Source organism: Lathamus discolor, chromosome 5 (assembly GCF_037157495.1).
Source record: "Lathamus discolor isolate bLatDis1 chromosome 5, bLatDis1.hap1, whole genome shotgun sequence".
NCBI lineage: Eukaryota > Metazoa > Chordata > Aves > Psittaciformes > Psittacidae > Lathamus > Lathamus discolor.
This window is the reverse complement of record NC_088888.1, coordinates 90,187,914-90,203,106: the sequence shown is the minus strand read 5'-3', so window position 1 is coordinate 90,203,106 and position 15,193 is coordinate 90,187,914. Positions and strand designations below refer to the sequence as shown.

Below are 15,193 nucleotides of genomic sequence, written 5' to 3'. Positions count from 1 at the left end.
ATCTCATTTTTATGACAATCATCAAGATTTTTGTGTTCTGGAGAGTTGTCACTTTCGTATTACTGCATTTGAAATACAAATGCATGAATACTGCTGTATCACTTTGCAAATGCTTAAGGTACTAGGAGAAGCAGGATTTTAGACGTATGGTTAGTAGGGGCTTTGCATCAGTGTTTTGGATGTTTTGGGTTCACAGTTCTGCTCGAGCTTTGCACTGTGGTGGGAAGCTGGCAGGTTTTGAGGCAAGCTGCTTGAAACTTCCTTGGAGAGAGGGGAGAGCTTATGTAACTTTGCAAAATGAAAACTAAATCCTCTGTGTTCAGCAAAATATGCAGTGATAATCCAGTATGACACAGGATAAATGTGGAACCTATGTTAGGTGAAAATAAATGCAATACAAGAAAATGCATAGTTGCAGAATCAGAAAATCCCTCGTTTTATTCTTTCATTGTCTGTTTTCATTATTGTGGTTTATATCATCTGTATGTTCTCGCATTTATTTTGGATTAAGATTTGTCATATTTCACAGATCCAGCAACGTTACGTTTAGAGATCTATTTTTATAGTCTTTGATATTGTGTTTGGAATTTGAACTGAAAAATTGTGAATTTTACCAGTTTTGCTTCCAATAGTGGTAATTCATCTTTATATCTTTGCACTTTCTATAAAAGCAGGATATGTTTTATTACATCCTGGAATGCATTAGGGAGTTTTAGGGATGGACAGAGTGATTTGTAGGGTTGTGGGGGTTTTCCCTTTGATAGCCTAGCTCTTTCCCATATTGTAGCTATTCTGTAGAATCCCACTTTTTTTTCCTCTTCTTTTTTACTGTAAAAGCCACACATACTGATATTGTTATAGCTTCTGAATTCCGCCATGCACAATTTGGTTTTTTATACATTTTAATAATTTGCACAGTGTAAATCTTCCTTCTACCACAAACATCCCACTGTTTAAATACTTTTTTTTTTTTTTTTAAAAAGGGGGAAAATAATGATTTGGTCATTTCCTCATGAATCTGTCACAGTAACTAGACAGCCATTTGGAGGATGAGTTCTAATTCCTGCTGTATAGTGTGGAGGGGTCTGTTACAGTGAAACAGGTGTTCCTCTCTATTTTGGAGAGGTACAGAGATACAAGAGGATTAGTTGAAAAATGCAGATTACTGGAGAAAACTCAATGTTACATTTGTGAGAACAGAGCACAAAGGTAAGTCAAATTAAACTTAGAATGCCATGTTTGAGACGATTTATTAGTACAGTCCTAAATCACTTGTGGTACATTAAATTACTTTTTTTGTGCTTTTTTTCCCCCGTAAATTGTGTACACACAAAGCAGAATAGGGTTTTAAGACTTATGCTATTCTGAGCAAATTTCATTAATCATGGTGAAACAATGTACTAAAATAATGTTAATTGTCTTTGTTTTGGCTCCAGGAAGAGGAATAGTGTCGTATCATGCACACAATGGCCCAGTCAAGTTTCTTGTAACGGCTGCATCTATAAACAAGAAGAACAGAAACAAGTTGCGAAACAGCCTGCCTCCTGGCTCAGAACCTAAAGATGATGACCAAAAGAACGTTCTGCACAATGAAAGACCAGGCTCTTCCCTTAGTAATGCCCATGACACAGCAATCTGGCTGGGGGGTTCAGTAGGATCCATTGCACAAAAAAGTGACTTGTCATCATCTTCTGGATCCCTTACTATGTCTCATGGATCAAGTTCCCTAGAACATAGGCCAGAAGACAGTAACATTTACGAGCTTTTGAAAGATCAAAATATCTCATTTAAAAGTAAAAGACAGAGATCCAAAAAAATGAAAGCAAGTTCAGTATTAGTCATTTCTGGGGGCCAAGGACACAGAAGAGTGAACAAGAAGACCAAGCAGCAGCGACAAGATGAGCTAGTGTCTTCAGTGATGGTCTGGCAAATCCCACTATTAAATATCTAACTGAAGTAAATCCAAGACACCTTCTGCTATTAAAAAAATCTGATATCCTTTTACAGCAGATGCAAGCTTAGGACCCAAATGGATAGACTTTATGCACCTGGAAGCAATTTCAGCAGGCTGTGATCACAGGATTAAGAGTTGCAAGATAGTCTTTACGTACTTAAAATATTCTGCAGTATTAGGGTATCAGAAAATGTTCAGCCATTGATGCTGTCCTTGATATTTAGAACAAAAAGTATCTATTAGATACTTTTAAATGGTTTTAGAATCTCTACCTTATTTATATTCACGTTTATAAATATCATAATTATGTTCTATAGCACTTAGAGAAGGCAAGGAACACATGCCATGTCTCATGCTGGTTTTGCTGATGTAAATCAGCTGTTGTTTCTCTTTCCAATTTGGCATATTGCATGGACTGTAGATTTTAACAAATTAGCAAATATTTTAAAACAAGAAATAGTCTAATGCAAGCTAATAATAATTTGGTAATTACTAGAATAGTTTGTAACATTGTATCACAAGCCAGAGTTTGGTCTGGACAAAAGCAGTTATATTAATTGATTGGTATTTGTTTATTTCAACATAGAAAATAGATTTTAATTATTATTAATATTTCTAATGCTCAATATTATTAAAAACGTTGCAGTACAAAATGCATTCATGTTCTTGGTAGGTGCAATGTGTCTGTAACTCACCTTCATTACACAAAGAAAGTTCAAAAGATGCTATGGCTTACAGAAAACAGAAAATACAGGTACAGGGCAGCTGTGCATTGTAGTGCTGTTAACACATTCTCCCCAGAAACTCAATACCAGAGCTAGACATGGACTATGCCATTTTTAAGGCAGATGCACATCCAGTAAATTAATAATGAAATTGTTAACGGGGCAGAAAGATGCTAATATTGGAATATCTATAGGAAGTGCAGGGTAATCACTGTGGGTGTAGGCCCTACATCAATTGATTTGTGTTGTGTCCTCAGGCAAACGCCAGTCAAATAATGTCACAGCACAACAGCAGAGATATGGTCATATCTTAGTGGTGGTCACCTCTTTCCAGACAGAGTTTCAGCAAAACGTGGTCACGTAAATGGATATTGTGAAAATAGCATGCACAGCTTCATTCACTCAGTTGGGGAAGCAGTTGCTTTGGTAGTGTTAGAGGGCTGAGTTCTAAAGAGAGACCTAATTGTTATTTCTTAATGAATCAGTGTATTTCCAAAAGAAACTTTGCGCTACTGACTGCACATGTGAAATACAAGACAAAGCCTTCAGCTCACAAAGATGTTGTGGTGAGACACAGCCTGCAGTCAAAATATGTTTAATACAGATAACATGTTGAGTCACTGGAAACATCCTTTTCCCTCATCAATAGACTGAAAAATTGAGAGAAATTAGGATGATTAAGTTTCTGCTGAATATGTGAAGAACTCTAATACTGCCTATCAGTAAAATGCTAATTAAATATATCAGAAGCAGAACATTCGTCAGATATATGCAGTGAGTAGAATCAAGTAAAACTTCTGGCTGCTTTGGTACCATAATTATTCCATATCCCATTAAGGAAAGTTATTTGGTACCATTGAAATTATTTCTGCTACTTTTAAAACAAGCTCCTTGGTTCCACCATGTTTTGTTTCAATCTGCCTAGTTTAAATCAACATCAACCATAATTAGAGTGTTTCCCAGCATGTGACAGTTCAAGGTAAACAGTACTAGAGACCGAATTATTTTGTTTGATATGAGACAAAATTTTGGTTGGGTTGGGGTTTGGGTTTTTTTTTTTTTTTTTGGGTTTTTTTTTTAATAGTATTTTTTACTATTAAGTGTTGCTGAAATTTATTTTGTTTATTTTGCAGGAGATTTGTGTATATCTTAAATTTTCAGTCTGTTTGCTCTAACAAGCAAGCTTCTGCCAAGGTGACCCCAAAATTGCTGGCTGGGCTGATTTAATAAGTTTGACAGAACACCAGAGTAAGGTGAGGTCTTCCTGCCATCTGCCAACTAGTACATGGGACAGAGGGAATGCCAGCACGATCAGTCTTTGCCTTCTAGGTGGCACCACGATAGGCATTTCAAATATCAGATCAGCACCCTGGTTTCTTCTTAGAGGTTTTGCCCACACCCTACATTCCTATGAGAACATGTTTCTTGAGCCATAATAGCACAAATTTCAATGAGTCATGAAGGACACTTGTTACAGATGGGATTGTAGGCTTAGGGCCTTCATTATTGTTTTGTACTTTTATTCTGTGTCTTTTGCTGTGTATCTTGCGACTTCAGTTGGATATTGTCAGTGTTAGCATGGACTTAGGATTGGCATGAGGCCTGGTGCAAGAAAAAAAAAAGGGCAGAGTGCCTCTGAGCCAGGCAGCTGTCAACATTTCCCCAAACTTTTCTTCTTCCTGGCTTACTGCCTGGGCTTGCCCAACTTGAGGGATCAAGGCCAGTTGCATTTTCTACACTCTTCCATAGCTATGGCCCTGGGAGCTGCTTTTTGCCCACTGTGTGGAAGTACTACCTTGTACAGTTTATGTATATTGAAAAACAAGTTAAAAGATTCTTCTGTGTATAAAGCATATATAACCTAGTATCCCTTTGCTACACTGCAGTAAAAAGACCACAGTTTTTTTTCTGCATGCTTCTTGGACGTGGGATTCCACATCTGTGCCTTCAGGACTACTCTCTTGTGGATCTTTCTCACTAGGAGCAATAAGCAGAGTCCACCATAAATTCAACTGGAAATCCATACATGGAGTTATTACAGGATCTGCTAGGAGTAACACATGAGAGTTTTAAAGTGAAATTCATCCTATTTACTGGCTAAAATGTAAGTTTCTTCAGTTTTATCAATAACACAGTAGAAACAAAGTACAAATCTGCTCCTCTGTTGCCAGTGTGACTTCAGTAAGAGCAGAGCTGGGTCCCTCATTTACATTATGCCATTTTGAAAATATTTATCTATTTATCTTACTAACCTGTAAAGCAAAAACGAAGCTGTCTTTATAAATATGCATTGACATGAACTAGATTTTTAGTAACTAACTGAGCACAAGGTGCAATGTTTGTTTTCGAATACTCACCTAATTGCTGTTACCTTACTATGGAACCAGGCAGAAACCGAAGTTTCTCTAACAGCTGGCAAATAGTCCTTGTAGCTGTTATAGACTGTACTGATAGATAGGTTGGATTTTGCTTTCCGATAATGCTTTTCTAGATAAATAGAAGTTATGGAAAATACTAGGAAAAGAGGGGAGCAAGTGTAGCCACTATGATATCTATGTATGTTTTCTAACACATAGTAATGTCTTTTATAACATGAGCCATACAACTTGTATATTTATGTTCAAAGTATAAACTGAGAGAAATGTTTAATAAAAAATGTGATAAAAATTAACTTCAGAAGTACATTTCTTGGGTCACCGTTTTAACTAGGAGACTAGAATTTGTGGCATGCATTAATGAACAATATACATATTAATGGACTCATGAAAGGGAAAATATAGGGTATGTGATTAGGACAACAAGGATGTATCTTTTTAGGTTTTTAGTTTCTACAATTTAAACACATGGAATTTCTCAAAATGATTCAGTCTCTTAGAATAAGTTTGACCAGTGTATCAGTGGACCCAAATAATGTTTAAGCAGTAGAATTTCTGCTATGCGGTCTACATGGAGTTTGGACAGCATGCATGGTGCATAAAAATGAGAGGAATTAATATTCCAAATGAGTGTAATACAGCAAAGTGTTAACAGAGGAAATTAATTTTCAGTTGCTAACTGGCAATTCTTTCTAATTAATCTGCCCTAAAGAGTATATACAGAGCCCCATGATTGTGTTTAAATATGGAGACTTGTATTCATCGGAGTCAGCAATAGCCTTTTTGCGTGTACCTGCACTATTACAAACAAACAAGAAGAATTACTGATTGCTGCTTGGTTGCTAGTGAGGCCTGCCTTTTTGTTCCTGTTCTTATACCACATCTCTTCAATATATGGTTCTGAAAAATGCCAGATCACAAGAGTGCAGGATACTGTATGTTCATGCATCTGAAGGCAGATTCTGTCCCACAGGGAATTTACTGCTCATTATTTATGGGTTTGAGGCTGAGGGCTAAACTTTGCCTGTTGGAGAGAAGACTGAGTATTGAGAAGCATTTCCTGAACTATGCTTCTGTGCTTAAACTTCAGTGTTCCTCCTCTTTCTATCCTATTTAATTTTCTGAGCACATAAAGACAAATAGTTATTCTGCAAAATGCATCTGGGGAGAAAAATCTGTGGTTTGAAAGGTACAGCTATAATGGAAGGTTCTGTAAGAGTTCATCTGTATTGCAATGAGTGATACCATGGAGTTGATACAGTATTTTTAGATTGCTTTACATATATTCATAGTAATAATACTTCACATAATAGTCCTGTTAGGCAGATTAATATCATCTGTAGCTAGGAAGAAGCTGAGTTGAAGAATGTTTGCCTGACTTGAAGTTGCATCGTGACTGTGAAAGCACACGGATTTAAACCACTACTGCTATTTAAGCCCATGATTAGCCCTTTAAACTGCCTGCTTCTTGCAGGCATCCTGTACACATGGTTGTTGAAACTGTGCTAGTGAACTGGCCAGGAGTAGGGCAGCAACTTGGGCACTGATCTATGGTCATAGTAGTTGCCTCTCTGTAACTGAGCCTGGCCTGGGCTGCTCCCATCAGACAGCACTGACAAAGGCCGCTTATCTAGGATATTTTGGGTACTGATTAAAAGCATGGATTTAAAATGTGTGGTTCCACTTGCATAATAGGCTCTCTGCTCTGGCATCTTGACGCTAATGTGGCCTGACATGTATCCATACAACCTCCTTCATATGGGAAGGTTGCCAGCAGCCTAGAACTTGAGACTAGTCTCTTATGGTCAGGAGACAGAAATACATACTAGCATAGACTTCATACCCATACATACATGTGCCAGTGGTTGGGATGAGGAGTCTTGTTTGTTACTCTGTGATAGTTCAGCTGCATGCACCATGCCACAGCTCATAATTCTGGTTTATTTATAGTTGTATGTAGAATCTACATCCCACTTCCTCACAAATGCAGCATGCACGCTGCAAGATCTATCTGCTATTGATTTAAGAAATCTAGCTCAGTATCTTTTCCCAATTGGTTGATATGCTGCTGCCTTGTACTTGTGCTTACTTGATCCTAGCATTTTTCCTGAAAGGCATGCCTGGCTACCAAACTGCCAGAAACACTCTTTGTCTCCTAAAAAAAAAGAATCAAAATAGCAACACTGAAGCAGTTTCAGATGAAAGGTTCTGAAAATTTCCTAGGCAAATGAGGATTTACTGTGTGCCTCCATTTGAAATGCAACAATGTCGATGTATGACCAAAAACACCTCAAGTGTGTTGGCCAAGCTCCATAAACCACATTGTAAAGGCAGTTAGTCTTTCACAGCATGACCTTCAAAGGTGTTCAAAGAGAATTTTTTTCCACCAGCAAAACAGGCCTTGACAGCAGAACTGCAAGTTCTCATGTTGTGTATTATACTCCAGGGATAATCATAGTTATTATTAATGTGTGTCCCTGGAACATACCTGGAAGATGAGTGAGAACACCTAGGATTAAAATGGCACACCTTGGGGGAGCTGAAATCATTGTAAGAATTCGCTGGAAATATGATTTAAGGGGTATTTTGACATCAAAAGATTCAGGTGAGCCTCCAGCAAAGTTTTGTCAAGCACCAAAGTACCTAATTTCCACTGAAATCTGTACATTTACATGCCCAAATGAAGATAAAAAGAAAGGTTTTGAATTCAAGAAACCATTTACAGCTTAGCTATGGTTACAGAATTTTCATTTTGCTATTGTTCCACATTGGAGAGAAATTCTACAGGTTTCACCTTGAGCATCAGGGTTGCCTTGAATGTTGGCACAAAAAAATGTATTGACCCATGACTTCCAAAGCAAAAGGTAGAAGTTGTTTCCTGTGGGCTTTTCTAGTTTGTTCTTTCTGTGTGCATTTCGGGTTGCAGAATGTGCCTCTCAGACTGCACTAAATGCTTTTTTAATATTCCCTTACTGAAGAGGTTTGTTCTGTTGGGTTTTTTGGGTGTTTTTGTTTTGTTTTGGTTTGTTTTGTTTGTTTGTTTTTCTGGAGAGTTGTGTAGCACAGACTACATGCATTAATGAGCATTACCCCTAGTTCAGACAAGATTTGTAAACACAACTTGTCTGCAATGTTGCTCAGAGCAGTCTGTGATGCCCTTAATCCTGATCACAAGCAACTGACACCATCAGTTAACTTAAGCTGCATCTACACTGCTGAACTCAAGAGTACTTGGAATGTTCCTGACACACATCCTGAGTCTTTATCAGCTGAGATCCGTGTGCCAGTCTGTGCCCTGCACAAACCCTGCTGTCTGGTCACACAAAGGTGGCTGTAGCCTATACCTGTACATGAGGAGGTCTCATTGTCACACCAGTATTCTGTGAGAAATGTACTGATGATGAGGTGTTTTGCTCACAATTCATAGTCACAGATGCATGTTGATGAGACAGGTGGTGGGACAACCCATGGCTGGTTATGGCTGGATAATCTCGGAGCACTGTACAGAGCAAGGGTTTGTTTTTATTCTCTTCTTCAAATTCTCTGGGGTTTTATCATTTGTTTGGGGGATTATCTGCTACAAGCTGATAATGCCCCTGATGCAACCAGCTTTTTTCATTCAGTTCTACTATTTGGGTATTTTACAGTGATGTGTGAAAACTAAGGCACAGACAGATCAGCTGGGGTCAGCACTGCGTGTGTACAACATAGCCTACGTAACATGCCTACAGCATATATGTTTTTTGTATTGCAAATACACAACAAGTAGTTTAGGCATCTTTGGCTGCTCAGCAGAAATACAATAAGCATTTTGTCTGTGCAGCAACAGCATCAAAACAATTCTTGAGGCTGTTGTGTTATAATACCAAAAAGCATTTCGTATAGGAGTGTTCAGCTGTCAACACACGGGATGAGCAAAATTAGTTAGGTTTCTTTTTTTTTTGGTTGTTGCCTTATTTTTTTTTTTGGTTTTGTTTTGTGGGTTTTTTTGTTTGTTTGTTTGTTTTTGTTGGTGGTGGTTTGTTGTTTTTTTTAATTTATATTTTGGCTTTTGGCCATGGACCTGAGCTCCAGGTACTGCAGGGACCACCAACACCAGCTACTGCCACTATGTGTCTGATACTCAGGTATGCACAGGTGGAATGCTACTGAGTTTCACCTACGTCAGTTTCAGAATTTTGATGCTGCAATGTTTATTTTTCCAAGACAGCCTTGTGCCAATCTAAACCACAAAAGAATAGCTTACCAACAGCTATGCATCTGCATAGACACTGGCAGAAAGTCTAGATTGTGTAGGCACACCAGTCCTACCTTGTGTGCTAGACATGCACCCACAATGTCATGGACTCGGTGAGTGAAGGCTGCAAAGTCCATCTAATTACATGGGTAAATAACTGAGAATAGTGCCATCCTCAGCTCCATGCTGCTGTGGGTACACTACCTGCCCGGTTCTACCTTGCTTCCTTGTAAAAGCTACCCTGCATATGCCTGTGTGAGCTACATTCCGAGCCCATTATCTAGCAAGGCTTAAAGCCTCTTGGTCCATAGGGTATGGGTTGAGTGTTTCATTTGGGTGAAATAACAGTTTTGTTAAATGATTCCTAACCTTCTTAAACAAGAAACTCTGTAGCTTCACTTTACAAGAATCAACCCCCTGAGACTGGGCTGATTAATTTTTGATGTGATCTGCTGGTAAATTTTACTGAGGAGCAGAGCATTTGCTCCAGCTACCAGGTAGGCCAGACCTGCACAACAGCCTCAGAGCTGGGAATTGCAGCAATGCAGCTGCTACTGCAACCAGTGGGAGGAAGAAAAGAAATGTAGTACCTCTCCCAAGAAGAGTAGCACCCTGCTAAGTGCTGAGTAGATGTACATCTCTCTGGCTCAGGATGCCATTTGGTGTCCATATCATGAGAATGGCATTCTGCTTTACTGTCCATTTCAGCATTAGAGTCATCACAGTCTGACATCTTCTAGGAAGCAGAAATTCTAAATCTTTTGTTTTGCCTGATTTAGATTGAACAGACAGAAAGGTGTGCAAGATGAAAAAACATTGCTATTCATATTTCTTCATCTGGATTTTATTATTTTTCTTTTACCAGAGAAACATCTGATAAAATTCTTTTGTTCCAAACTGTATTCCTTTTTTAATAGAGCACATCTCCTGGTATGTGAGAGACAGACAGGATGGGCTGTATGTGACTGGGCAGGAACTAAGGTTTCTGGGACAAAGAAAACACTCCCCTTCCTGCCTTTACTCACCTCACTCTGCTCACCACTTTGCTGTTGCTGCTCCTGGCTAATTGCCCCTTGCAGAACACAGGTATCTTAGCAAGTCTTGACGGCCAGTAGCAGCAGTTACAAGCAATCAGTCCCTCTGAATATTCTTCATGTTGGCTGGGCTACAGAAACACAAGACAGGCACCAAATTGTGTATAAGCTGTGTGATACCTGACTTCTTTAGGACAGGCCCTCTTCTACACTGGGACAATCATTCTACAGCTGTCTGTATCTATACCAGTCTGACTTTACAGCTAATGGAGAGAAACAAGGAATATCAAAGGATGATCTACCTCATCCTAAGACAAGGTGTCTAAGATCGGTGAGAAAAACTGCCCTCCAGACAGGGTTATTCATTTACATTATTTATAAATGGAGCAGGGAACTCGAGTTAAGTAGGGAAGCTGAACTATAACTGAGATGCTTTATACAACAGGTATCCCAGTTTTTAGCAACATCTCCAGTTCTAATGAAAACTGAAAGGCTTGTTGATGAGCAGCCTTATCTTTCACAGGAGGTTTCCCAGCCTACGATCCACAGAGGAGCAGTATTTTGGAGAAATTGTGCTAATAGGTCAGCAACTTGTGTTTTTACTGAATGTGTTTTTACTGAAAGGTTTGATGACAAAGGGGCATGGGGTACCAGAAAGAAACTTAAGAGGGGGGACAGCACACTGAGGCTCACAAAGGCAGGGAATCACTGCCCAAAGTTAAACTTGAAGAAAGCAGAACTGAGGTCATTTTACCCACTCTGCTTCTGGCAGTGTCCAGTGAGGGCAGAGGATAAAGTCTGCAACAGCTGACTGCTAAATGACTTCTCAGGCTAGGACATCCATGGAGCTTGGATTCTGTGTAGGTCTTTTACTGGCTCCAGCCACAGGGGCAAGTATGGCCTGCTTCTTATCCACCACTGACTTCCAATCCTTTCCAGAAACTGTAGCTCAGACACCTCCGTGTACACATGGACTGAAATGCAATGTGCCAGTTAAACCTTAAGAGGAGCTAAGCAAATCTGTCTGTGCTGAAAATCATCATATATTCAGAAAGCATGAGTCAGAACAATCTCAAATGGTCTCAGATATGATACTGCTGCCACAGTCACATAACTCTTGGCAGTCAGAGTTCTGAAGAGAAGTCAGACACCTCAAGGGGACATGATCCTCCACAGAGGAATAGAACAACAGGGATTTTTAAAGTGAAAATAATTTCCCAGACCTGTATCAGTTGCCTAATTTCAGTGTCATCTTGAAATATATGGTATTTAAAGTAACATGGAACAGCAGGAAGATTAGTTCCTGATGTCAGGAGAGACGAATTATTTCTGGCAGGCTTTAATGGATCTGTGAAATCATCACATGGAAACTTCTTCCAGCCAGCTAAGAATAAAACCACATACAGAAACTAACAGTCCAATCGTATAATGGGCCCTAATTAGGGGACAGCAGGAAATCACAATTATGCTAAAGCCACATGTTGTGGTCACCAGTTATTCTAAGACCCCTGCAATACTGTATGATTCTTAATTATCTTATGGCACCAAGAAGCATGCTGGCTTCTCTCCGTAGAGATGAGACATGACCTCAGCTTGAAAATCAGCCTTCTGGTTAAGCACAGCATTGAAATGCACAACATGAACAGAGCCAAGGGTTTCAAGTGGCTACAGTTACCCAGTATCTCGTTTGCTGAGTATGTACACTCAGTGTACAAGTACTGTGTATATATGAATTATCTGACTCCTGGAAGGCTGTCTGGAGACAGGCAAGATGGCCTAGTCTTATAAAGACTGTTTTGACTTGATAGATGAAGATGTATCTGCAGTCAAATCATAGAAATGTTTACATATTTTATTTAGAAAGAAGTCCCAAAACTTAAGTGTATAAAGTCCTGACAGTCTGAGGTTTCTTGAATTCTTGTTTTCAGTTTTTTCCTCCTCAGTTTATGTTTTTCTTTTTCAAATGGGCTGCATTATTATTAGTTTCCCCTTTAGTTACCTGCTGTATTTAACACTCACCCATTTGATGTTAGTCATTCTGTACTTGTGTTTGTTCTTGTTTGTTGTCCTTACTACAATCAAACCTAGACAGTAATTAAATAATACCTAGATATCAAGTACTTGAGTGTATTAAGGGCTAACTCAACACACGAGTTTTAGCATAACTAAAGTAAAAAGGTAGGATTAATGGGACAAAATGAATGGGAAGACACCCAACCATGCTTAACCATCACCACTATGATGCTGGAAGAACATACAGCCCCAGTGGTTACATTGCCAACACATTGGAAATGAATGGTCAGGTTAATTTGAGGAGACTAGTAGCTTTGCAAGTCTGCTCAGGAGTGTTTCCACTTTGGGTGGCTGCAGGAGAACCAGTCTGACGGGACCCTGGAGTCAGTGGAAAGAGGGAAAAAAGAGAAAAGCTGCGGATGAGCAGTGTTTGGAGACAGCAGTATCATAGGAAAACTATATATTGCAATGGCAACATGATACATCCAGGCACCGGCAATGGTTTAGAAAGGCTCAGATAGCACAGTGTCAGCGCCTACTACCCTGGTAGAAGTCAGATTGTGGCCCGCAGTGGGACTTGAGCTAAGTACCAGCAACTGCACTGGGCGCAGATCCAGGGTACAACTAATATAACACAAGGGCTTTTTTCAAGAAACTGGGAAACGGGTTTAATTCTGGGAATCCCGACGACAGCCTCAGCGTTGAAAAGTAGGACAAAATGGGACCCTGACCCAAACTGCAGTCAAACGGAAACCACCTGGCCTCCACCTCGCTGTGTGTCCGCTGGCAGAAGCCCGAACAACCCAGAAGCTGCGGCTGGAAACCCTCCCGCAGCGAGAGACGGGGAGCGCCCAGCCGAGGTGGGAGGCCGGGCTGCCCGGAGGGGCCGCGGTCAGCCGGGGCGCCGTGCCCATCAGGCCGCCGCTGCAGCAGCCCCCACGGGCCCGGCGATGGGAAGGGAAGCAGCAGTTACCGCAGGGGCTGCTCTCCCCCCCCACGCCGTGAGGTGAGGACCGCGGTTTCCCCGCCCGGCGCCGCCAGGAGGGAGTTTCTGCTCAGCGCGGGCAGGTGGGGCCGTTCTGCCGCCTGCCCCGCCTCGCCGCCGCGGGGGAGCGCGGACACCCGTCCGGGAGCGGCGTCGCTTCCCGCCTCAGGAGCTGACCCTCGCCGCTGCGAGCAACAGGTCCGTGCTTCCTTCTCCCTCCGCCTGTGCGGGAGCGTGTCAGGCGAACAAAGGGGCTGAGCGCGGCCCCGCGCCCCCTCCACGCAGCGGCCGCCCTGCCCCTGTGCTTCAGCCATTTGCGTCGCCTGGCATCGCACCGCCGCTCCCCCCGCACCGCTTCTCCTTCCCGGCTTCCCCCGCCAGCTCCCGCTCCGGCAGCCGCGGCGCTGCAGGCAGCGGGGCGCAGTGGAGGGAGCTTCCCCAGAACGACGTGGGGCTCGCCGGCCGTCACGCAGAGGTAAGCGCCTGCCTGCCGGCAGAAGAGGAAGAGGCAGCGCGGCGGCGGGCCGGGAAGGGGGTCGGGCACCTCCAGAGGCGGGGGGCCGCGGCTCCGGACTCGGGACGTGCCCTACCCTCTCCCGGCCCCCCGCCGTGGCGCCTCCGGGGAGAATCGATTCCGGTATCTGCTTATAGCTGAGGTGAAATACGCGTCGCGGAGGCACGGTAGCCGTGTGGGGAGGTTCGGAGCACCCTCAGGTTTGATCGTGCTTTTCCCTCAGTACCCCTTAATCCCTCTCCCCCGGGAAGGAGAGAGCCCAGGCGTATACCCGTATCCCTTCTCTGTATGTCGCAGAGGAGCCAAACGTGATGCCTGCGTATTTTGTTATCCTGCTGACCTACTAAAAATCTGAATGATTCTTTACAATAGCGTATAGAGATGTGTAACAGCAGCAGATTGCTTCCCGCTATAAATTCTTCATGGCGTGCTTCCCCATCCTATTGAAAACACGAGAGGTGCGAGCCCTGGGTGTACACACGAGTGCATGGCTTTGCAGGGTGCAAGATGCCTGAATAAAAGTCCTACTGAATCGCGTTTGTCCAAAGCTCATAGTATTCTTTTATGTGTGGTCCTTTAAAGCAAAAAAAAAAAAAAAAAAAAGACGGCTCCCAAACCCAAACTTACGCATCGCACAGAAATTGATACTGTTAGATCCTGTAGCCAACTTTTTCACCTATCTAGGAGAAATAAAACCCTCTAGAAATAATATTATGTAAAGCTTTTCCACATAAATAGAAAATTAGAACAAAAAGCTAGAAAAAAGTAGGGCAATAAAAAAATAGAATAGCAATAAAATAGAACAATCTTTTTATATGATCTGAGAAGCTAAAGAGCTCCGTTTTTCAGACTTAACCACCTGTCTCCCAGAAATTAAATGGAATGTTTATGGAAAATAGTAATTAAATTGTCACTAGTATTGACAAAGCAATATGTGCTCCCCTGGTTTAACTCTGGCTCATCCTGCCTGTTCTGCATTCTTCTCTTCCCAGCACCCATCACAGAGCATTTATTCAGTCTTTAATTAGGACATCCAGTGCATGCCAGTAGGATCCTCCGGTCATCCACTGCTAATGGCAGTTTCTGATGAAAACCTGCCAAAGAGCCCAGGACTGATCCCTTGCCTGCCCCAGTTCCCCCCAGTCTGCATGGTCTTGCTCCTGGCAGTAGTGACACTGAAGTCAATGGTGACTCTTAGGAGATGGAGCTCACGGGACTGTGCCTTGTTAATATCAAAAGATTGAAATCCTTAATAGCTTCCTTTCTTCTATGAATGCTTTGCTTGCATCGCTTTTCAGTGTAACAAATCGTCCAAACAGATGGACAGATCTGAAATGTCAATAAATATTAGAGCAC

At 41.7% G+C, this 15,193-nt stretch overlaps 1 protein-coding gene across 4 annotated transcripts in view; it reads left to right on the top strand.

Moving 5' to 3' along the window:
- Positions 1 to 15,193, top strand: part of ARHGEF10 (Rho guanine nucleotide exchange factor 10) — a 133,215-nt gene that overhangs the window by 104,953 nt on the left and 13,069 nt on the right. For 3 of the 4 annotated variants that reach the window (XM_065681538.1, XM_065681536.1, XM_065681537.1), the window contains one exon: positions 1,437 to 5,350. In XM_065681538.1, the coding sequence (XP_065537610.1) occupies positions 1,437 to 1,951 (515 nt within the window). In that variant the 3' untranslated portion in view covers positions 1,952 to 5,350. Of the gene's footprint in view, positions 1 to 1,436; positions 5,351 to 15,193 lie in introns of those variants that run through there. The other variant, XR_010613243.1, reaches the window with a different exon arrangement.